The 24,150-nt window shown below is 34.8% G+C and overlaps 1 protein-coding gene across 4 annotated transcripts; it reads right to left on the minus strand.

Moving 5' to 3' along the window:
* Positions 1 to 11,493: 11,493 nt before the first annotated feature.
* Positions 11,494 to 16,064, minus strand: LOC133034767 (uncharacterized). Of its 4 annotated transcripts, none has more exons than XM_061110145.1 (4): positions 15,581 to 16,064; positions 15,349 to 15,413; positions 11,842 to 12,361; positions 11,494 to 11,747 (listed from the first exon to the last, which is right to left on the minus strand). In XM_061110145.1, the coding sequence occupies exons 3-4, from the start codon at positions 12,343 to 12,345 to the stop codon at positions 11,520 to 11,522; spliced, it is 732 nt and encodes a 243-aa protein (XP_060966128.1). In that variant the 5' UTR covers positions 12,346 to 12,361; positions 15,349 to 15,413; positions 15,581 to 16,064; the 3' UTR covers positions 11,494 to 11,519. The 4 variants fall into 4 exon arrangements, 1 of the variants encoding a protein (XP_060966128.1); XR_009686128.1 differs by lacking the exons at positions 11,494 to 11,747; positions 11,842 to 12,361 and adding exons at positions 13,067 to 13,166; positions 13,250 to 13,631 and having other exon boundaries at positions 15,581 to 15,833; XR_009686127.1 differs by lacking the exons at positions 11,494 to 11,747; positions 11,842 to 12,361 and adding exons at positions 13,067 to 13,166; positions 13,250 to 13,586 and having other exon boundaries at positions 15,581 to 15,832.
* Between the last annotated feature and the right edge of the window lie 8,086 nt (positions 16,065 to 24,150).

A 24,150-nucleotide genomic window follows, 5' to 3' on the forward strand; every position in this document is an offset into this window, starting at 1 on the left:
AAAAATAATCAGAATCAATATTTGTAATATGTTGTTTACTAAATTTTTTTAGAAATAGAATAGTTATTTATCTTGTTTACTTTATTAGAAAACGTAATCAGAATGCTTAAATTGACTAAATTGCCTTTTTGAGTTAAACTACATTATATGGTAGTTATTTTGTAATATATATTTTAAAGGACAAAATTGACATTATATAATTAATATTAAAAAATAAAACAAAAATAATTAAAATCTATTACCCTTAATGACATTCCTTACAAAATTGATGGGAGAAGTTCTCTCTTTCTTTTCTCCCTTATTTAATCAAGTTCTCACTTTTCTAATTTTAATAATGTAAGTAAACAAATATAAAAAAATGATTACCTTACCATTGATTCCCATTACTTATTAGTAAACATGTCATTAAACTAATAAACTCAAAATAAAAAATAATAATTAACACCCTAATTATAAGACAACTAATAATTATTTAAAATTTAATATTACTAAAAAATTATAATTTCTCATAATCCATATATAATGAATATGATTACATAAATTAGGTTATCCCCACAGCCCCACCTCTTCTAAAAAATTATTAATTAATATTTTTTTCTTCTTATAATCATTGGAGAAAGAAGTTATAATTCATCTTTACAAAAAAAAATATATATATATATAATTAATTAATTATTTTTTAATTTTAATGTCAAACACATACTATCATTGCAATTAAACCATCTTAATCTTCACTTACCCTATTTAAATAAATGAGTGCACATTAGATTGGTGCTAGGTAAATGCAAATAAACTACCAAAGAAGAAACTACTAAATAAAGTACCTTGAAATACATTTATCAAGTGCAAAATGACTTAATTTTTTTTAATAGAAAAAGACTTAATAAACATCAAAATAAAAAATTAAATTGTATGATACTACATAAATGGAAATGATTAAAAAGATTCTTGTGTTGAATCATCCAAAAAGCACCCAGTATTTTCATGATTGATTGTTGGAGTAGGACCAAAGTGTTGGGTTTTGTGCCCTAAATAATACTCATTTCAATATAATCAAATTTACTAATTAATAAAGATCAGAAATAACATTTTATGTTGCATAGTTCACATGATTTATTTCATGTTTATATTTAATGTATAAATTCTATTAAGTCCAGAACATATGTATTTGTTCATGATTATAGTGTTGTCAGCAGAGTGGAATATAATCATGATTATATGTTCAAAAAGTTTAATTCCCTGATTTGTCAGTTCACTGGATTTAGACTGGCATGATAATCAGCGATAGGTATACTTACACCTTGGATAAGTGTTATGTCTTTTTCAGGGCATTGGCAAAGTTTACCAGTATCAGATGTATGGAGTATACATTGGAAGGGACCGATATTGAACTTGGATTAGATATGATAAATTTACTGTAATATCTATTCAATTCAATATCACCTAGTTGATCCTAGATCAAATTATCTTAATCCTGACATAATTAGGTTCGATCTCAAGAGTGTTATTTGTGTTCTTTGATTTGTTAGTTAAGCCTACTTTTTGGTCAGGGTGATACGTACATTTTGGGAACACAATAGCACAATTGAGTGGGAGCACTAATTATAGATATGGAATCTATAGCTTCTATCCGGACATAAAAGTGAAACAATGATTTCCTTCGAGCTGGGCTAAATAGAGATAAATGATTGAGCGCTCATTTCAGTGATTATATTAGTTCACTAAAATATCATTTATAGGTGGCCTAGTATTTTAAGGATAAAATACATAGAAAGGGTGTAACGGTAATTTTATCCCTATGCAATGTAGATCATCTATAGAGGATCATTGATTATTGGGATTATAACAATGGATAATTAATAGCGTATCTATATCGTGGAACATATAGAGCATTCTATGTAACTGAGAGTGCAATTCCAAATTTTATGGTGGATGCAATGAGGAATTAATAAGTTAGTGGATTTACTTAGTAAATTCTAGATCTGCTTATTGGAAGCTCGGTTATATAGGCCCATAGTCCCCATACTAGTTGAGAAAAACTGCTTGTAAGACTCAGTTAATTGATTTTAGTTAATCAATTATAATTCTAAAATAAGACTATATCTAGTTTATGAATTTTTCACTAAGATATGACTTGATTGTGAAGAAATAGTGTTTTAGGATTTACTTGTTAATTAAGAGACTTTATGGAGTCTAATTAATAAATATTATAAATGACAATTTTATTTGATAGTTATTTTAATTATTAAATAAATAGTTTTGGCATCTATAGGGTTGAAAGTGCAAAAAGTGACATTTATGAAAAATAGATAAAATAGTTGAGAAAAATGACAAAGTCAAACTAATGTAGGGCCCATTATGTGGCCGGCCATTAGGTGGGATTTTTACTCTAATTTTATCAATTTTTTATTCCTAATAATTCAACCCTAACCCTATTGAAAAATAGTATAAAAGGAAGGCTATGGTCTCATTATCCAACTAATGCCTCCAAAGCTAAAAACCTAGCTTTTTGATGAGACCTCTTCCTTCTTCTTCCTCTTCATTTTCAAAACACTATAGGCTATCTTCACAAATATTTTCAAGCCTTAGTGATTGAGTAAGTGCCCACACACATCAAGTTGGTCTTCAATCATAGTATGTAAGACTGTGAAGAATCCAAACACAAGGAAGGAGTGTCGGGTTCAGATCTTGGTGATACTCTGCTATAGAAAGGATACAAGGGTTAGATATCTGAGTGGAAGGAGTCATTTAATTCCGCTACACCCACTGTAAGGTTTCTTAAACTTTATATGTGTTTAATTTATATTTTTTTAGAAATTCATATTTAGGATGTTAAACAACATACATGGTAGTAAATCTAGATCCTGGTAAAATATAATCCAACACAAAGAAGTATTAAATGTTTAGCTTTGTCTTAATTCTGTTGTAAAGTTAGTTATAATTTCTGTTAATATTCTGTTAGTTGTTAGGTTTGTTTATCTCACCGACTTTAATCATTTTGGGTATTTATACCCTTAGCTCTTGTAAAAGGCTCAACACAGTGAATAAAGAAATATTGAGACTCTATCTTTTTCTTTCCAAACACTCTGTTTCTCATATGGTATCAGAAGAAAACGCCTACATGGCCAGACCATCCACAAGATCTCAAGATGGTGTTCCACCATCAACAAACAACTCTGATCTTCCTCCGGATGTTACCTCAGCTCCTCTTGCCCAACCAGTAACCACCAATCGTCGACCAGTTGTTGTTCGATCCAGATCTCAGTTTCAAGATGAAATCGAAACTCAATCTCCAAGAATCGACACCCAGCTTCCAGCTCAAGAACGGAGAACCAGTAATCAACACATCACCGATGATGTCTCCAACCCCTTCTTCCTCAGCCCCGGTGACCATCCTGGTCTTGTTCTCGTCTCCACCGTCCTTAATGGCAGCAACTACCAGTCGTGGAAACGTGGAATTACGATGGCCCTAGCTGCGAAGAACAAGCTTCCCTTCATTGACGGCTCTCTTCCTCGGCCTGAACCTGGTAACAATCTCCTAAACTCTTGGCTTCGTTGTAACAATATGGTGATGTCTTGGCTAGTAAATTCGGTCTCATCTGAAATAGCTCAAAGTATAATGTACTTTGATCTTGCTGTCGATATGTGGCAAGACCTTGCTGAGCGATTTAACGAGGGCAATGGCCCTATGATCTTTCAACTCCAAACTCAACTCACGAAATTACAACAAGGTGACAGATCCGTCACTTCTTACTTCACTAAACTCAAATCCCTATGGGATGAGTTAAAAGAATTCCAACCAAATACTACTTGCACATGTGGTGCAATGAAAATTTTTCTTGACTACTACAATCAAAACCAAGTCCTTCAATTCTTGGCTGGTTTGAATGAGTCCTATGCATCTGTCCGTGCACAAATCTTGCTCAATGAGCCAATACCAAATCTCTCTAGGGTTTTTGCTATGATCGTCCAAGAAGAGAGACAACGTTCTCTTGGCTCCCATGATAGTCCAATTCTTGCTGCCTCTGTCAAACCCCCATCTACCAATCCCCCTCGCACCAAGAAGCCTCGCCCTTCTTATTCAAACTGTGGAAAACCTGAGCATTTGGTTGATAAATGCTTCTTCCTTCATGACTTCCCACCCGGATATGGAGATAAAAAGAAGCAGGACAAAGGCAAAGCTAAAGCTCACCAAGCCTCTTCTTCCACCAATGTTGATACTCCTGCCAACCCAACTGATATCACTGCTCAATGTCAGCAATTGATCTCCCTCCTAAGTCAGCAGCTCACTAACACCACTGCTCGCGTGGAATCGGACCAACAACCTGCTGCTGCCTCCAATTTGGCTGGTAAAAATTCTTTTCTCTCTGATTTTACTTGGATTATCGACACTGGTGCAACACACCATATGTGTGCACGCAAATCTTGCTTTAGTTCTTTTTCTAACACTACATATCCCAAGAGATGTTATCCTACCTACTGGCCATAAAGTTCCTGTGGTAAACATAGGTACTGTCAATGTAAACTCTTCTTTGACTTTACATAATGTCCTCTTTGTTCTCAGTTTTAAAATCAATCTTTTATCCATTAATGAAATATTGGACATCACTGCCTTTACAATAAATCTTGACAATAATACTTGTGTAATCTAGGATCCTTCTCAGAATGTGGAGATTGGGATAGCTAGAAAGCATGGAAAACTCTATCTTCTGCAACAGAAGACATCCCTTGCTGCTGCTTCTCCGAGTTTTTTTCCATTTAATAAAACTAGTGTTGACCATTGGCACAATCGCCTTGGTCACCCATCTATGTACATTTCCAATGTTATCAATAAAAAGATTGGTTCCCCTTCTACTATTTCCTCTTCTACTTACTGTCATATATGTCATTTGGCAAAGCAAAAAAAACTATCCTTTGTTGCAAATCACAACTTTGCAAATAACATTTTTGACTTAGTTCATATGGACATATGGGGCCCCTTTCATATAATTAGTACAGAAGGATATAAATTCTTTCTTACCATTGTTGATGACAAATCAAGATTTACTTAGACTTATATGCTCAAAGCAAAATCTGAGGTTCAACATATCATACCATCGTTTTATAACATGGTTTGTACACAATTTTCCCATAATATTAAAGCTGTACGGTCCGATAATGCCAAAGAACTAAATATGCATTCCTTTTTGCCTCTAAAGGAATCACACACTACCACTCTTGTGTTGAAAGACCTCAACAAAATTCAGTGGTTGAACGCAAACATCAACATATCCTCAATGTTGCAAGAGCCTTGGGCTTTCAATCTCACCTTCCCTTAATCTACTGGCCTTATCTTATCCAGACAGCCACTTATCTCCTCAATAGAACCCCATCTGCTCTTTTCAAAGGCACTACTTCCTTTGAAATACTACACAATAAACCACCTCTATATGACCACTTAAGGTCCTTTGGATGCCTTGCCTATAGATCTACTCTCACATCCAAACGACACAAGTTTTCCCCTCGTAGTAGAGCATCTATATTCCTTGGATATCCTTCGGGAATGAAAGCATATTTACTCCTTGATATCGAGTCCAAACAAATCTACACCTCTTGCGATGTTGTGTTTTATGAACACATATTTCCCTTTTCAACTCTCAATACTCACTCTGAGATTGACAGCTGCCTAAACCAAGCAATTTTATCTTGCTTCAAACCAATAACTCAACAAAAAGGGACTCAAATCCCCGCTACAAACCAGCCTCCTCCTGCTGTCCATCAGCAACTTCAGGCTGTACACTCAAATAATCACCATACAGGTATACAATGTCACGTTGCACCTCAACAAATACCTGCTGCAACTCCACCAGTTCATGCTGAAAATCAGCATATCACTACTACTCAGCAAGTTCCTGCTGCCACTTCAAAAAATAACGATACAGATCACCAATCCCATGATCTGCATCAACAACTTCCTGATGTAAACCAGCAATTTCAGGCTGAACATCAGCACATTACTCCTACACATCAACAACTCCCTGATGTAAGTGAGCTCAAAAGCAATACTGCTAATCAACAGGATGCTCATACACCCCAGCCACCTAATGTTGCCATCCCACAACCTGCTGCTGTTATAAATCACAGCAACAACAATAATACCATTGCATCCAACCATCCCACCAATCACACTACCTTTAGTGGAAGAACAAGCAAAAAACCAACACACTTACTCGATTATGTATGTCATGCATCTACCACAGCTCATCCACATATCTCTCTTATCTAAAACTTCACCCTATTTTTCGAGCTACTGTTCTAGCTGCCTACACCCAAATTGAGCCCAAAAACTACGCTGAAGCTTCCTTATTTCAGCGTTGGCTCGAGGCTATGGACAATGAAACCCAAGCCTTAGAAAAAAACCACACTTGGATTATTACCAAACTCCCACCGGGCCAAAAAGCAATTGGTTGCAAGTGGGTTTACAAAGTTAAGTACAGCGAACATGGAGATGTTGAACGGTTTAAAGCCCGTCTCGTTGCCAAAGGCTTAAATCAAAGACAAGGCATCGATTTTTCTCAAACCTTTGCCCCCGTTGCCAAGTTTAACACTCTAAAAATATTTTTAGCTCTTGCTGCCCCCGTTGACTAGATGATGCACTTTGTCCTCTTGTGTTTGATCTCGGTTTGTGAGGGCATTTACGATAATCATGTTCAACACTAGAACACATACGACATTTTCTACTTTTCTTACCATCGAGGCCACCAAGTCCCTCAACTTGACCTCCATGATGATTTCCCATTCCTTTCATTTTTACAATGATTGGATCTCTCACAATATTTGGGTTGTTTTGGTGTCCCATGTGTGGTACTTGGACTGGTGTTTGTGAGCCTAAGTTTTGTTCAAAGGCATCTTTACAGTATGCAATGATGCGTGCTATCTCTTGCTTAGCAAATATGAAATTTGAATCCATTCTTAAAGCATAAAAATTTAACATGTTTGTGTCAAAAGTAAGAGAGTCATACCTTGCCATTTGTGTCAATTGTTCTTGATTATTGGAGACACCTTGTTCGGGTGGAGTTGATGATGTTGTTGTAGTGATTTAGAAGAAGTAAGACATCATTTTAAACAAATACTTGACCAGAGAGAAAATGTATGCAGTCAAAATAATAACAAACGCTGGGATGCATTGCCAGCTAGATATGCAAATAACAGAGAAAACCCTGCTCCTCAGGATGTACTTTAATCATATCTGGAAAAGAGTGACTGAAATTATCAATTAGTTTAATTGTTGGAACTATGCCATATCATTTAACGCTGTAACGGGGTCAGGGTGAAAATACTAACTCATTACAACCAGAGAACAATAGCCAAATGTGAATCTGAACAAGAGAGACAGAAATCTACTTGACATCTTCTACTGCAAGAAAATAAAATAATTACAAGTGGCATAGCTAAATTGCAGAATACATTAATTATGGGCTCCAACTGCTTAGTAAGTTCAACAATCTCGGCAAAAAAAATCACCCACAAATATTTGACCCACATTTGTGTTCTATTTTATTTTTCTTTTTCAAAATATAAAAATAAATGGTGTTAATTCATTAAAAAATCCTTGCCAAAAGATAAATAAACATGGTTATGTTATGTTTATCTTGTAAAACAGATTATAAATTTTTTAAGTAAATTAAAAATCCTATCACAATAACCATTCTAATCAGTACATTTTTTGTCAAGTTCAATAAATAAGTGTACTTAATAAGCTTGACTTAGACACAGAAATATTGTAGATGGAGATTCTACGAAAAAGATCATACAACTATGTAGTTCTTTTCAAGTTTGTTCCTGTTTACCCAAATTTTAACGACAATGACGTGTCAAGAGTAGCAACATGTGGCACAAAAATACCGAGACTAAATTAATGAAAAATATGTGAAATCATGATCGTTAATCATGAAGGGTGATCTGACCGTTAGAATGAAAGTCAGACAGTCACCCTTACCCCTAGCTTGAGTAAGGTGGGCATCTTCGAGAAGGAAAAATAATGGACCAACACCTTCATTAGCGGAATGAACAATCACCACGCACCCACATGCCAAGTTAGTGTAGGGGGTATATACTACTACCCCTTACCTCCCAAAGGGTTGGTCTAGGGGTATACCCTCACCCCCTACACCTTCATGGTACGAGTCATGACTTTTATCATAGAAACAATGACATTCACAAAGGTATATTGGGACATCCACATTGCACCATAACTACTGACAACAGACGAGGGGTTACCCCCTCCCCCAACTTGGGTCTTGGGGGGGGTCTGTTGGAAATATTTTACCAGGATCTAGATTTACTACCAAGTATGTTTCATTAACATCCTAATATGAATTATAAAACAATGAAATAAACACATATAAAGTTTAGTAAACCTTACATTGGGTGCAGCAGAATATAATGACTCCTTCAGTTCTGATCTCTAGCCCTTGATTCCTTTCTGTAGCAGAACATAATCAAGATCTGAACCTGGATCTCTTTCTCTCCTTCTTTGATGCTGATTCTCCTTCTTGTTGATTGGATTCTCCTACAGTCTTACACACTATGATTGAGATACCACTTGATGTGTGTGGGCACTACTCTATCACTCAAGGATTTCGAAATTGAAGAGAGGAAAAGAGAGAGAGAGGGGCGGCTATGGCTTTCTCTGAAAGAAACAATGTGCAAGTCATAGTTTCCTGAAGCCAACACTTTCTATTTATAGAATGCCAACTAGGTTTAGGTTAGAATTGTATGGCATTAAAATAATGGAAAAATAAATGGTAAAAGGCTTGCATAGTGGCCGGCCATATAAGGAAATTGGGCCTCACTTTGCAACTTTCCCATTTTGTTATTTTTCAATCCCATTTTCTCAAAAATGCCAATTTTCCAATTAAACCATTTAAATGTCAATTCTAATTATTTAATAACTAAAAATTAATTATTAAATAATATTGTCATTTAATATATTTATTAATTTAGACATATAAAGTCTCTTAATTAATAAATAAACCTAGAATCTCTTTTCTTTACAATTTCGCCCTTGCTTAGTGAAAATTCATAAAGTAGACATAGTCTAATTTTAGAATTATAATTGATTAATCAAAATCAATTAACTGAGTCTTACAAGCAGTATGGTCTCAACTAGTATGGGGACCATGGGCCTATATTAACCGAGCTTCCAATAAGTCGAACCGAATTTACCAAGTAAATTCCCTAACTTATTAATTCCTTATTGAATCCACACTTAGAACTTGGAATTGCACTCTCAGTCATATAGAACGCTCTATATGTTCCACGATATAGATACGTTATTAGTTATCCATTGTTATAATCCTAATTTGATCAATGACCCTCTAATAGATGATCTACATTGAATAGGCACTAAATTACCGTTACACCTTCAATGTATTTTATCCTTAAAACACTTAGCTCCGTATAAATGATATTTCAGCGAAGTGAAATGAGATCTCCACCATTTATCTCTGTTTAGCCAAGCTCGAAGGATATCATCGTTTCACTTCTAAATTCTTATAGAAGTTATAGACTCCATATTTATGTTAGCGCTCCCACTCAATTATACTATCATGTTCCCAAAATGTACGTATCATCCTGACCCAAAAGTAGGCTTAACTAACAAATCAAAGAACATGTATAATACTCTTGAGATCGAACCTAAACATATCAGGATTAAGATCATTTGATCTAGGATCAACGGGTGATATTGAATTGAATAGATATTACGGTAAATTTTAATATATCTAATCAAAGTTCAATATCGGTCCCTTCCGATGTATACTCCATACATCTGATACTGGTAAACTTTGCCAATGTCCTGGAAAGGACATAACACTTATCCAAGGTGTAAGAATACCTATTGCTGATTATCATGTCAGTCTAAATCCAGTGAACTGACAAATCCGGGAATAAACTTTCGAACATATAATTAAGATTATATTCCATTGTGCTGACAACACTATAATCATTAACAAATTCATATGTTCTGGACTTAAATAGAATTCATACATTATATATATAATCATGAAATAAATCATGTGAACCATGCAACATAAAATGTTATTTCTGATCTTTATTAATAAGTAAATCTAATTATATTGAAATGGGTTTTATTTAGGGCACAAAACCCAATAGGGTCACCCAATGATGGTGGTTGTCACCCCCTCTCAAGTTGGGTCTTGGGGGTTACCTAACGAGGATGGTTGTCACCCCCCTCAACAAGGGTCCTGGGGGTGTTACCCCCAAGTATGGGCTTAATCTCCCAAAGGTGGTTGACGGCCATGTCACGCTCATAAGGGACCCTCGTTATCAGTAGCTCCTTCAAATGTTCAAATCCCACGAAAGGCTCAAAGACAGTTGTCAACCCACGAAAATAGTGGGATATTATCCTAAAAATCAGACTCCAACTGCCTTCGAAAATCAAGGAGACGGTTGAGATAGTTCCGCATCGGTCGCATCTCCTGAAGCGAGAAGCACCGACCCCCCTCCCCTATATAAGGGGTCACCCATGACCTGGGAGGGGGATCAGCGATCTGAAACACTTAGAAAAATAAACACTTATCTTCTTTGCAATTAAGAGCATGTTCTTGACTTTTGCAACTCAGATCAATAAAACTCAAGGGGAGTAGGCTATTACTGACATTTGGGGCTGAACCTCTTTAAATTCTAGTGTCTTTTATTTACATTTATTACGAATTCCGGTGTTATTAACTGCATTTATTATTGTGATTTTGGTTTAAATCTCATTTATTACGACTCCGCGTCAGTTGGCTAAAAATCCAGTCAACAGTCCCCCTTCAGTGTGGAGGTTCTTTTTTGCTCGCCGTTGAAATTGACAAGCGACTCTATTTCAACCTTCTTTCGCTCTTCCAAGGAATGTTCGTTAAACTTCTTTTTCACCAAAATATATTGAAGTTATTTTTATCTACCTGCAAAATATATTGAACTTATTATCAAAACTATAAACAAATTTGAAAGTTAAATCCTGCCATTATATCTCCAACAAAAGACATTCAGTCACTCGGCCAGCGTTCCCAACATCGACAGTACATGGGTTTTTGTTGGACGAAATTTCAGAGTAGGAGAAATAGCAAGAAGAGGGCCTTTGTTCGCCGGAGTCAGAGAAAGAGCAAGGAGATGCCCTTTGTTCGCCGGAGTCGGAGAAAGAGGAAGAGACCCTTCCGTGGCAAGTTGAACGATTTTTTTTAAATAAACAAACAAATGAACCGGCTGTAACCGGTATAGCTAAACAAATGACATTAATATCTAGATTTTATTACTTTTATAAAAGAGCAATTTGCGGCGAAACCCCCTTATGTTTTGATTTTTATACACTTAACCCCCTTATCTTTATTTTTGGTGGCAAAACCCCCTTATGTTTTAATTTTTATACACTTAACCCCCTTATCTTTTTTTTTTTGTGGCAAAACCCCCTTATGTTTTAATTTTTTACACTTAACCCCTCTATCTTTTGTTTTGGTGGCAAAACCCCCTTATATTCAGGCAGTGGAAACTAAATTTTCAGGTGTTGTAATTGCATCTATAAACACCCTGGAATCATTTGCAGTGCCCTCCCAACCAGCAGATACAAAAGTAAAGAACATGTCGAAGTTACAAGCACATAAAACATTTTGTGTTACTATATTTTTTCGACCTCTGTAACTGACTTGCTTATCTGCAGGGACACATGCACTCACATGTGTTCCATCAATTGCACCTATACAATTCTGATTAAAAAAATAAAGAAAAGTTAATAAAAAAAAATACACTCTAATAATATGTGAAAGTATTATTTATCTTACACTAGATGTAGTTAAATACCTGAAACCATGGATAGTATTTCGAGGAATTGACAATACGAGAAGGTAATGGAGACTGAGTTGGACGAATGATATCTTGTCCTAATTTACATATTGCCTTCAATGTTAGACGAAAATGCCTATCAATGGTTTCAAGCGAATGTTGAAATCGATCTGCTATAAGTCTCATTCTCATATTTTGACCAACAATCATAAGAAAAATAGCAACTGACTCTTCAACTTTAACCTCTCGGGTGTCCTTAATGTATTCTTTTTGTTTTAAACAAGTACAAAGCTCAACAAATACATTCTTATCCATTCGCAACAATTCGTAACATGTTCTCTCATGACCACCTAATAATTGTTTCACAAAATCCTCTCCACTTAAAACAGATGTTCGTTGAGGGATTTTCTCAATAAACTTCTCATTATAATCACTTAGAAGGTATAGCATCAAAAAATCTGAAAAGTCATCGAAATCGCTATCTGTAGAAGATGAACTAGAACTAGAACTAGAATCATCCATTTGATTATTCTTAGTCCTGAAAATCATATTAGCATGCAAAAAATTAACTTAAAAAAAAAACATAAGCAAAAAGATATATAGAAAAGACATGTAATGTTTGAAATTAATAACAAAGTCATCCAGTATTCAAAAAAAGAAATAGGTACCAGTTAACATCATCATAGCATAACAAACTATAATAATATAGAAAAAAAAAGAGAGAAATAAGTATCAATAATCATCTTAGCATAACAAACTATATAATATCAAAGCCTATCTAGCCAAGCCCTCTTTCTAACAGTAGACATATTAATAAAAATCTCTCTCCAATCCGAATCTTTGAACTTCTCGACAGCTTTCATGTAAACATCATCATCAACTCCTTCAATTCCTTCAAGGATCTGCATGCATTTTGTGAGAGAAAATTCATCTTTTTCACTTCCTCCTACTTCACTTTTACTCTTGTATTTTTCTGCTTTAGCTAAAGTAGCCTCAGCTCTTACTTTAGCTACCTCGGTCCATGCAACAATTGCATCACTCATTTGTTGTGATCTTTGTCTTTTCACTCGCTCTGCACTTGTTGTTGCTGAATTTTTTGCTGAACGTTTAAAAATATCATCAACAAGACGAGAGCCTATACAACTAGCACTATCATTATCATCAATATGTTGTATGTCTACATGATCTAAATCATTTTCCATCTCCCTTTCATCATAAGTATTGGGTGGACACAAGCGAGAACGATGGTGTAAACCAGTCGCAGTTGATTTACTAAAAATTAGTTCCAACAATCTAAAATGATCACATCCTTTCTTTTGATATTGTGCTGCCCTTGGATGTGCCTAAACAAAGAAAAGGAACTAACTTATCACTTTATTTGATTAAAGACTAACTCTTTTAAATAATAAACTTAATAAGTTCTTACCCTTATATAATTCTGCCATACTTCTTCAGGAGCAGTCACAGTATCTTTTTCACGACTCCAACCAAATCCAGTTTGTTTCGACAATTCAGAAAACTCACGATACCTGGTGCGTAACCTATGAAACTTTTGCTTAACTTGTTTCATTACATACTTTCGCTTACTTTTACTTTGCAAATCCTCAAGAATTCTTGCCCATGTCTTTGAGCTAAACTGACCACTTGTCATATTTCCCTTATTCACTTCATCAACCATGATATCAATAAAAATTTTCTCTATAGTTGGTCCCCACAAGCATGTATCATCATCTATATTCTCAGTTGTCATACTCATTTCAAATCTAGCAATATGCCATAGCAAAAATTATCTTCCTGTGTATGTAAGTCTAAAATTCTAAGTTATAACAACAATTATACATAACTCCTATCAAATAATAATAATAATATTCATATTATTAACAGTAGTACTACAACTACTGGAGATGAAGAAGTTATTCAAGGAAATAATAATAATCATCAACAAAAAATATATATACCAATTAGTAGTACTAATAGCAACGATTCTTCTTCTCATCAACAACAACAATCAGTACTTTTGCCTAAGAAGAAAAGAAATCTTCCAGGAACTTACAATATAAAGTAATAAAAACAAGATATGGATAGTGTGACTGCTTTGGAGAAAGGGCTGAGAACATGGGCCAAATGGGTTGATGCCAACTTTGAGAGAATTAGAACCAAAGTCTTCTTTTTATCAATTTCTCATTCTTAATAATAAAAATAATAAAATAATAACTACCTCATGTTATAACAATACAAAATGATTAGGTAATATAAGATAAATATATCATGAAATATTACTAAAGGAATGATGATTAAAAAAATGTTTTCTAAAGACTAATAATGGCACAGTACTATTCACTATTGGACATTTGTTTATATGTAATTCAGAAAGGGAAGTAGGAAGGTCTTCTTCTGGCATGCCTTTGAAGCCTTTTACAACTTATAAAACTACTACACACCACCACTACTCACTTTAACCTCTCCTCTATATCCACCGTTCAGTACTCACTCTCTTCAGTCATCTTGTACTCACTTTCTCTCTCTCTCCTCTTCTACCTTTTTTTTCTCTCTAAAAAAGAAAAAAAAAACCCGAAAGATATAGCTTGATTAATAAAGCTTTCTTAGCCTTTTAACCATGGTCGACTACCACTTACTCAAATTTCTTCAAAAACAACAACAACCACAACAATAATAATCTCTACAAATTAAACCCTTTTCTCACACACCACAACAATATTCCACCAAATTATCATTACCCTTTTCACAATCACAATTACCATCAACAAGAAACTCAGAATTTCTATTTTCTAGGAAGCCAAACAGTATCTACAAGTAGTACAAGTGCCCCATCTTCTCCACCCATAAGAGAAGCTCTTCCACTCCTAAGTTTAACCCCAACAAACTACGAAGATTATCAAAACGACGTCGTTGTAGATGATGATAATAATAATATCATTATTGATCAAGATGATAATAAATTCAAGCCCCATACTTAGCTGTATTATGTTCACTACTAACCAAGATGTTGGATCTTATTACATGACCGCTCATCCCTATACAACCGTTGCTGGTGCACCCTTTGATTACACAACAAGAAGACACGAAGAGACATGATACACAGTGTTCTGAAGATAAACTTCAAATACACAAACACATATCCCCACAAACCCAACACCCCAAATATTTCAAAGATCCCTAAATCTGATGAGAATGAGGGCCTAGCCAAGCCAAACCACTAAGATAGAACCCACAATATAATGAAAAATAGCTTAAAATTTATTAAGAAAAACATACATTATTGCTGAAACCAAACATCACATAAGAACCCACATCACGATATTCATATTAACAACCTCAAATCACAATATTCATCCTCAAGCAACAAAATATAATCAGCTTAATCAAAAATTTTCTTATACAAATTGAATAAACAGAATATAGGCAACTAATTTAAGAAAATCTCAATTATCTCACACAACACAATTGAAACCCAAAAAATCCATAAGAAAATGAATCAAAAAGTATTGCTCAAACTGAACTAACCTTATTTGTCAACTTGTCTTCTCTTTAGAACTCAAATCTGGAGTAAGCCCATTGCAATTCAAAACCTAATTAAAGTAAATCAGAAAAATAAATTAGAAAAATCAAAAGGCCATTTCTAGGGCACAGAAGAAGAAGAAAATGAAGATAAAGAAGAAGAAGATGATGATAATGAAGAAGATGAGAAGAGTTGTAAATACTTTCTAGGAAGAAGAGATATAACGCTGGAAGATACCTGATTACACTATAGGATAGAGAGAACACATTCAGAGAACTCGTTCTCTCTTTTTCGTTTGAGAATTTTTGTTGAGTTTTTAAAAATTCAGAGAACATCATTTTGATGTTTTCAGCTTTTTGTTTTTTTTTTTAATCCAGTTTTTAAAAATGATTTTTAAAAATTTTAGCCAAACACTATCAATTAGTTTTAAAAAACTATTTTTAGTTTTTAAAAAGTGAAAACAGTTTTTAAACTTGAAAGCCAAACAAGCTCTTATTTTTTGAGTGTTCTCTGTCTCGGTAGGTGGTCAGACTTGTCTTTAATTGGCTGGGCAAAAATGCTTGGCCTTTGGATTACTTGGGATGGTTCAATTGGTTGTCTTTGTCTTCTTTGAGTTTACTACAGGCTATAGATATCTCTATATTTGCAGCTACTTGTTATAGCATTTGGGTCAACAGAAATAAATGTATTTTTGAGGGCTTTTCCAATACAGTGAGTTAAAGAGATTACAAGTTTAGTAACTTAAAAATTACAAATTGTTAAGCACATGAATGTATAGAGTGGAAAAATTATACTTGAACATAATTCATTTGTAATGGGGTGGTTGTTGAGCGTGGAGCCGTATTTTTTGTAGTGCTCCCATTGGTTGGTAGTTATTTGTCGCTTAATGAAAAATTTTCTTTCTTGATAAAAAAACTATAATAAAAGTATATAAGGATACAAATAACAAAATATTAAATATTGGAGAAAAAGATAAAATATTTAAAATTTTAATTTATAAAAAATTGATGGACTAAATTTAGAGCATGTTTAGTATTGTTTTCTGTTTTTTGTTTTTAAAAAAATTATTTTTAGAAATGAGAACAAAAAGTAGTTTTTGAAGTTTTTAAAAATAAGTCATGTTTGGTTAGTGTTTTTAAAAATAATATTGACCAATTAGTTTTTAAAACAGAAAACAATATTTTGTTGTTTTCAAAATTTTTGTTTTTTGTAACTTTTTTTTTTTTAAAACTGTTTTCAAAAAACAATGTCAAACAAATCAATTGTTTTTAAAAAACAATTTTCTATTTTTAAAAACAAAAAACAATTTTTTAGTTATGATGTCAAACATGCACTTTAGTGTTATGTTTTGTTGGGTTAGTTGTGGCGCTTACTTGTTTCCTATTACCCTTGTACATGGGGCTACTTGTACTAAATGCTTGCTTCACTGAAATGATTTTATTGTAAAATAATAGAAATGAAAAAAAAAAAGAAAATATCAAGTTATTGTTAAAATAAAGGTTAAGCAAGTTAGCAACCATGCATATAATTTCATAAAAAAATACTTCCAAGGAAATCATTGATGGTTTAATAAATTTGGGATATTTTTATGAACAAATAATGTAATATAAAATTCTGTTATAAGAAATAATTAATTAAAATTAAGTGAGAAGAGAACAAAACAAATGACTGTAGAACCACCTATTTTAATATCTGTTCCTGAATAATGCCCCATAACCCACCTGACTCCTTTGTTTAACATTTTAGTTTTATTTTCTCAATTCAGACTGAAAATGACCCAATAGTCTTTTATGTATATAATGGTCACTCAATTTTTTTTTTTTTACAAAAATATTATTAAAAATTAAAAGTAACCTAAAACCATCATGATTCATGAGTCATAATGCAAAATTATTGACATTAATAATTGGTTGTTTTGTCAAGAGTAAACGTTGTTGAGAAGAAAAAATAAAAAAAAAGTGCACTTAATTTTTTTTTTTTTGAAAAGCTTAAAATATAAATTTAAATAACAATAAATGGTTGTTCAGTGTTATATAAAAAATTAAAATTCCTATGTCGCTCTCGTTGGAGTGAGTTTTGTCGCTCTGTTTGAGTGTTCAGTTTGTGCTTTTGGCTATTTTTTCTGGTTGTTGCTTGAGTGTTACGGCATGGCATCTAGCAGTAGCAATGGAGAGAGCCTACATGAAAAGTGGGCTGATATGTGCCTTGAGGAAGAAGAAGCTACAGAAGTGGTTTTTGAGGATGAAGATGCTGATGAAAGGGAACCCGACCTTGACGATCGTTGGTGCTTGATCGGTCGACTCTTGACAGGAAAGGTATCCGATTTTCTCATTTTTCAAAACATCATGGCTGATCTTTGGAAGCCCGGCAAAGGCATGTATGTGAAGATCCTTGAACAAAATCGATTCCTTTTTCAATTTTACCACGAAATTGATATTCAACGAGTAATCAATGGCAGCCCGTGGACTTACGATCGGAAACAACTTCTCATTGAACGCCTCAAACCAGGGGCTAATCCGAAGAATGCTCTGCTAAACACCCTTGATATGTGGGTGCAAATACACGATCTCCAAACGGGTTTTCGGACTGAAAAAGCAGTATTAGAGGCAGGCCGATTCATAGGGGAATACTTGGAATCTGACCCGAATAATTTCACAGGCGTTTGGAGGGAATATTTCAGAGTTCGGGTTCGGATTAACGTCTCACTTCCATTAAAACGGAGAATGAAACTCCGTCGACGGGGTAACGATTCTTTTTTCTATGCCAATTTTAAATATGAGAAAGTCCCTACCTTTTGCTTCATCTGCGGAGTGCTAGGACATTCCGAGAAATTCTGCCCGAGACTCTACGACACGCCTGCTGATCGGATAGTCAAGCCGTACGGCTTATTCATGAAAGCTGCTAGTAAACGGCAGAATTTCCTCACTGCCTCACCTTGGCTGCGATCGGGGAAGACGACTACCACGGCGGCGAACGATGAACAAGGAGATGAAGCTGTCAAAATTAATGTCCCTGCTCCATTTGTGGCCGAATCAGAGCAGTACCACAATTCAAGGGATTCGAATCCCATTAGCTCCGAAAATGAAGGCTCTGATGTGATATTAATGGAAAGTGAATTGAGATATGCCTCTGATTTAGATATTGTTATATCTGATGGAAAAAGAAAAAGGCTTGACACATCATCAATTGGGCTTCTTATTCATGAAAGTGGGCCAGTTGGATCAAGTGGTCTAGTTTCTTTGAAAAATACCACAAATGCTGAAAGCATTTCAAAAAACGAATCAAAGGTGGGTGCTGGTATCCAGGCCCACCAATCATTATGAATACCCTGAGTTGGAATTGCCGTGGGCTTGGGAACCCACGGGCCCAACAATTCCTTGCTGACATTTGTAGTCAAAAGAAACCTAAATTTTTATTTTTGTGTGAAACTCTTTGTTCTCAAGAAGTGGTGGGCCGAGTAAAGGCCAAGTTGGGCTTTGATTCTTGTTTTGCTGTTGATCCTATTGGAAGATCTGGTGGGCTCGCTTTTTTCTGGAAAATAACTGATGAAGCACGATTGATTGGCTATTCTCAGCACCATGTCGACTTCGAGATTTCTGTTCCTGGTTCTATTGTTTGGCGTCTCACTGGGTTCTACGGTGAGCCTAACCGCAGTCTTCGAGCTCGAACTTGGACTCTCATTCGTACACTTCTCGCCGAATCTCCCCTTCCTTGGTGCTTAATCGGTGACTTCAACAACATAACGAACCAAGCCGATAAAAGAGGAGGCCGTGCATACCCGACTACTCTCATCACTGGTTTTCAGTCGGTCCTCTTTGATTGTTCCTTGCATGATTTAGAGCTTCGTGGTTATCCCTATACTTGGGAACGAGGCCGTGAGTCTGGTCACTTGGTGGAGATTCGTTTGGACAGAGCTTTGGTCTCCCAATCGTGGCTTGATGCTTTCCATGAGGTAACATTGTCAAACCTATCTATTTCCTCTTCGGATCACACTCCAATTTTTCTGGAATTTCATGATTGTTCCTACCGCAACAATGTTTATCTCTTTCGTTTTGAAAACTCTTGGTGCCGTGAACCTATGTGTGCTCATATTGTTAAATCTTGTTGGGATAATAATAGCCATCTTCCTCTTCTTGAGAAGATTAAGCTATGCAGTTCTCAACTTGATGATTGGGGAAAAGGTCTCACTGGTAACTTTAAGAGACGTATTGCTAAAAGCAAAAATAAATTGGCTGCCTTGAAGCACTCTGGGCTTGACAATGGGTTTCAGGAATATGCAACTGAGAAAAATAACTATTTTGAGATTCTTGCTCAGCAGGAAATTTACTGGAAGCAAAGGTCAAAGCAATACTGGCTAAATGCGGGTGATAAAAATAGTAAGTATTTTCATGCTACTGCTAGTTCCCGCAAACGAAATAATCAAATTTATCAGTTGCAAAAACCAAATGGTGATTGGTCTAATTGGGACACTGGGCTTAGTGATGTTATTTCTAGTTATTTTGACGATCTGTTTACTACTAATGGCACTCTCCATAATGCTGTTGCTGATGATATAAGGTGTAGTATCGATGAAAATCAAAATAATCTGCTTCTACAGCCCATTTCCACCGAGGAAGTTCGGCATGCTCTGTTCCAAATGCATCCGGATAAAGCTCCTGGGCCTGATGGTATGGGACCTGGTTTCTTCCAAAAACACTGGGATATTGTTGGTCCGGACATTGTTAATATGGTCACTGATTTCTTTGCATCTGGTACGATTCCTATTGGTCTGAATGTCACTAATCTTGTCTTGATCCCGAAGAAGAAGAATTTTATTTCAATGAGTGATATGCGGCCGATTGCTCTATGTAATGTGCTCTACAAAGTGCTCTCAAAAGTCCTTGCAAACCGAATGAGATGTATAATTGATCAGATTATTTCTGTGAACCAGAGTGCTTTTATTCCTGGTCGTCTTATCTCTGATAATGTGATGATTGCTTTTGAAGTTATGCACTATTTGAAAAGGAAGACAAAGGGTAAGAAAGGGTTCATGGCACTAAAACTTGATATGAGCAAAGCTTACGACCGTGTTGAATGGAACTATCTTCAGGCTGTCATGTCTCATATGGGTTTTCATCCGAAATGGATCGATCTGGTTATGGCTTGCATATCGTCGGTCAGTTATAATGTCATCCATGGTGGGCATGTCATTGGCCCTATCATTCCTTCCCGCGGTATTCGTCAAGGTGACCCGCTCTCCACTTATCTTTTCATTATGTGTGCTGAGGGTCTCACGGCACTCATTAACAAGTTTGAAGCAAATCGACTCATCCATGGATGCAAGGTGGCTCGTGGTGCTCCTTCCATAACACATATGCTCTTTGCTGATGACAGCTATCTGTTTTGTCAGGCCACTCCGGAAGCTGCTTTGAGTGTTAATACTCTTCTTCAAACTTTTCAACAAGCTTCTGGGCAACAAGTAAATTTTTCTAAGTCTTCTATCTTTTTTAGCCCCAACACTACTGCTGAGTCTCGTGCTGGTATTTGTTCTGTTCTTCGAATGGTTGAAGCGTCAGAAGGTAGTCTTTATCTCGGTTTGCCTAACATTATTGGTCGAAACAAAAACTCTATCCTTGGCTTCTTAAAGAATAAAGTCTTGGCTCGAATCAATAGTTGGGATGGAAAATTCTTATCTCGAGCTGGCAAGGAAATTCTTCTCAAAACTGTGATTCAGTCTCTTCCCACATATGCCATGAGTGTCTTCTTAATTCCTTTAGGCATCTGTGAGGATATAGAGAAGATTATGGCTAGTTTTTGGTGGAAAACTACATCAAGTAAGGGCCGTGGTATTACTTGGATGTCTTGGGAAAGAATGGCAAAGCCTAAGCTGGAAGGTGGTATGGGTTTCCGAATCCTTCATGACTTTAATCTTGCAATGCTTGCTAAACAAGGTTGGAGGCTTCTGTGTAATTCTGATTCTTTGGTGGGTAAAGTTTTCAAAGCCAAATATTTTCCTATCAGCGACTACCTATCGGCTGAATTGGGAAATAATCCCAGTTTTGTTTGGCGAAGTATTTGGGCTGCTCAAAGTGTGGTTCGTCTCGGGGCTGTGCGTATCATTGGAAATGGTGAAACTACCACGATCCTCTCTACTCCGTGGCTACCTGATAGTGGGAACAGACTTGTAACTTCAACACATCCAGCTCTTTTACATAATACTGTGAGTTCTCTCTTCTCATTGGAAGCTCGAGCTTGGGACCCTGAGGTTGTTGAGGACCTGTTCAACAACCGAGATGCCAATCTGATCTTGGGCATTCCACTATCGCTCAATCCTGGATCTGATTTCTGGTCTTGGTCGGGAGACTCCTCTGGGCTGTTCTCAGTTAAAACTGCCTATGTCATGCTACAGAAGAATAAAACCCAGCTTACTAGTTCTGATAACTCTGGGTTCTGGCGTAAGCTATGGCAATTGAAGATCCCTCCCAAGGTAAAGAATCTGTTATGGCGTGCAATTACTGATTGTCTTCCCACTTGTCTTCAATTAGTGACAAAACATGTGAATATTTCTGGGCTCTGTCCTGTGTGTACAAACCAAGCAGAGTCAATTGTTCATGCTCTTCTCACATGCCCTTTTGCTATGTCATGCTGGAACACTCTTGGTATCTCTTATGATACAAACCATCCATACTCTTTTGGTGGTTGGTTCGACAAAGTGCTTACGGCATCTGGTGAGGAACTTGCCTCACGGGCAGCAATGCTCTGTTGGGCAATTTGGAAGGCCCGTAACCTTGTTGTATGGAAGAATAAGGTATCCTCGCAAGCTGAAGTCATTGCATCTGCACAAACAACACTTGATCATTGGCGTAACGCTCAAGATAACTTTTCGCTATCTTCGCTATTCTTTGAGAATAGAGGAGATGGAGCTGAGCGTTGGACTAAACCTGAATCAAATAAAATCAAGTTAAATGTAGATGCGGCTCTCTTTCCACAGGATAATTCTTACGGGTTCGGGATTGTTGCCCGAAATAGCTCCGGAGGGCTCATCGAGGCTAAAACCAAGTACTTCGGCGGGGTCTATGATGCAGAAGTCGTTGAAGCAATGGGAGTCAAAGAAGCTCTGAGTTGGATAAAGAGCAACAATTGGTCTGATGTTGTGATTGAGACAGACAGTATGCTCACTGTGCAAGGCATTCGTAGTAATCACTCTGTGAATTCTATCTTTGGTTTGATTATTCATGACTGTCAAATTTTATTGTCTTCTCTCAATAATGTTAGGATTTGTTTTATTAGACGATCAGCAAACCGAGTTGCCCATGTTGTTGCAAGGCATTCTCGTTTTCTCTCTGGTCGTAGCATTTTTGAGTATAATGCCTGGGAGGAATTGATCTCCCTCTTGTATTCTGAATGCTAATCATTTCAATGAAGTTGATATTTCATTTTCAAAAAAAAAAAATGGTTGTTCAGTGTTACCATGTGATAATTAAGTGGTGACAATTATGTACTAATTTCCCATATTTCTTTATCTGTTTAATAAATGTTTAAGGACCACAAAAAATAATTCTTTTTACGAATCACACGTAGTACTACAAAGATTCCAGGGATCACGACAAACGTAGGTAAAATAAATAAATTATTATTATTTTTGTTTTTTTTATATAAAAAAATTATTCATTTCAAACAATTACATAACAACATCTCTAAGGGTATTTTTTTTTATTATGTTTTTTAATTAGCCAAAAAAGTTATTATAATTTGTATTTAATTATTTTAGTAATATTTTATAATTTTCGTTTATCAAATAATTTTATAAAATAATAAAAAGGTAATAATATTTTTAATTAAAATTTTAGCAACAAAATTAGGGAGTTCTTAATTAAAGAGTTTTTTATTTATTTTAATAAAGAGTTATTTTTTTATATGGTTAGAGTTTATTTTTTAAGTTCTACTCTCTATTTCATCAAACCGATAAACTTGAGAAACATAAGAAGTAAAACCGAATTCACATAGCACTAATTTTAGACAACAACTTCTCTCAAAATAAAATGAATAAAAATTGGGAAACCAACTGATTATTATAATTTTTTTTATATCTGTAATTATTATAATTTATTATCAAGACAACAACTAATTAAGGTTTTCATTAATTCATATATTATTATTGAAAAACAATATCAATCACCTACCGACTTAGATTACAATTTACCGGTATATTATTATTGTTATTTTGTTTTTTTTTCCTTTTTAAATTTGTCAAACTAACAATATAATTTTAAATTTACACTTTGCAAAGGTTAAAATGATCATCAATTATTTTATAGTTATACAGCATAATTTTAGGTCACTTGTGTGACCAATCCTGATAAAAATTTTCATAAAACCTATTTTTACAAAAATATTTTTTTAGAAATAATTTAAGAAAATACAAAAAAAAAAAAAAAATTACAAAACCATAATCTATACGAAATTTTTAATATTTTTACGATTTTTACGATTTTATTTACATAAAATATAGTTTCTTTTAGTATTTTTAGGTTATATTTTTGTTATTTAATTGTTGATTTTTTTTGTTATTTGTACATTATTTTTTTTTATGATATTTTGATGTTCTTTTGTTATTATTTTAATATTATTATATTTTGTGTTTTTATAAAAACTTTAAAGGTAAAAATATTAATTTTTTATAAAAACTAATATTTTATATAATTATTTTTTTTTATTCTTTTTCTTTTCTTTAAAAGTGGAAAAGGATTAATTTTTATTTTAAAAAATATATATTATATGTGTGTTTTATTATGTATATATGCACTTGTAAAATTTTTTAGAGGGAG

This window comes from Cannabis sativa, chromosome 2, assembly GCF_029168945.1.
Source record: "Cannabis sativa cultivar Pink pepper isolate KNU-18-1 chromosome 2, ASM2916894v1, whole genome shotgun sequence".
Lineage (NCBI taxonomy): Eukaryota > Viridiplantae > Streptophyta > Magnoliopsida > Rosales > Cannabaceae > Cannabis > Cannabis sativa.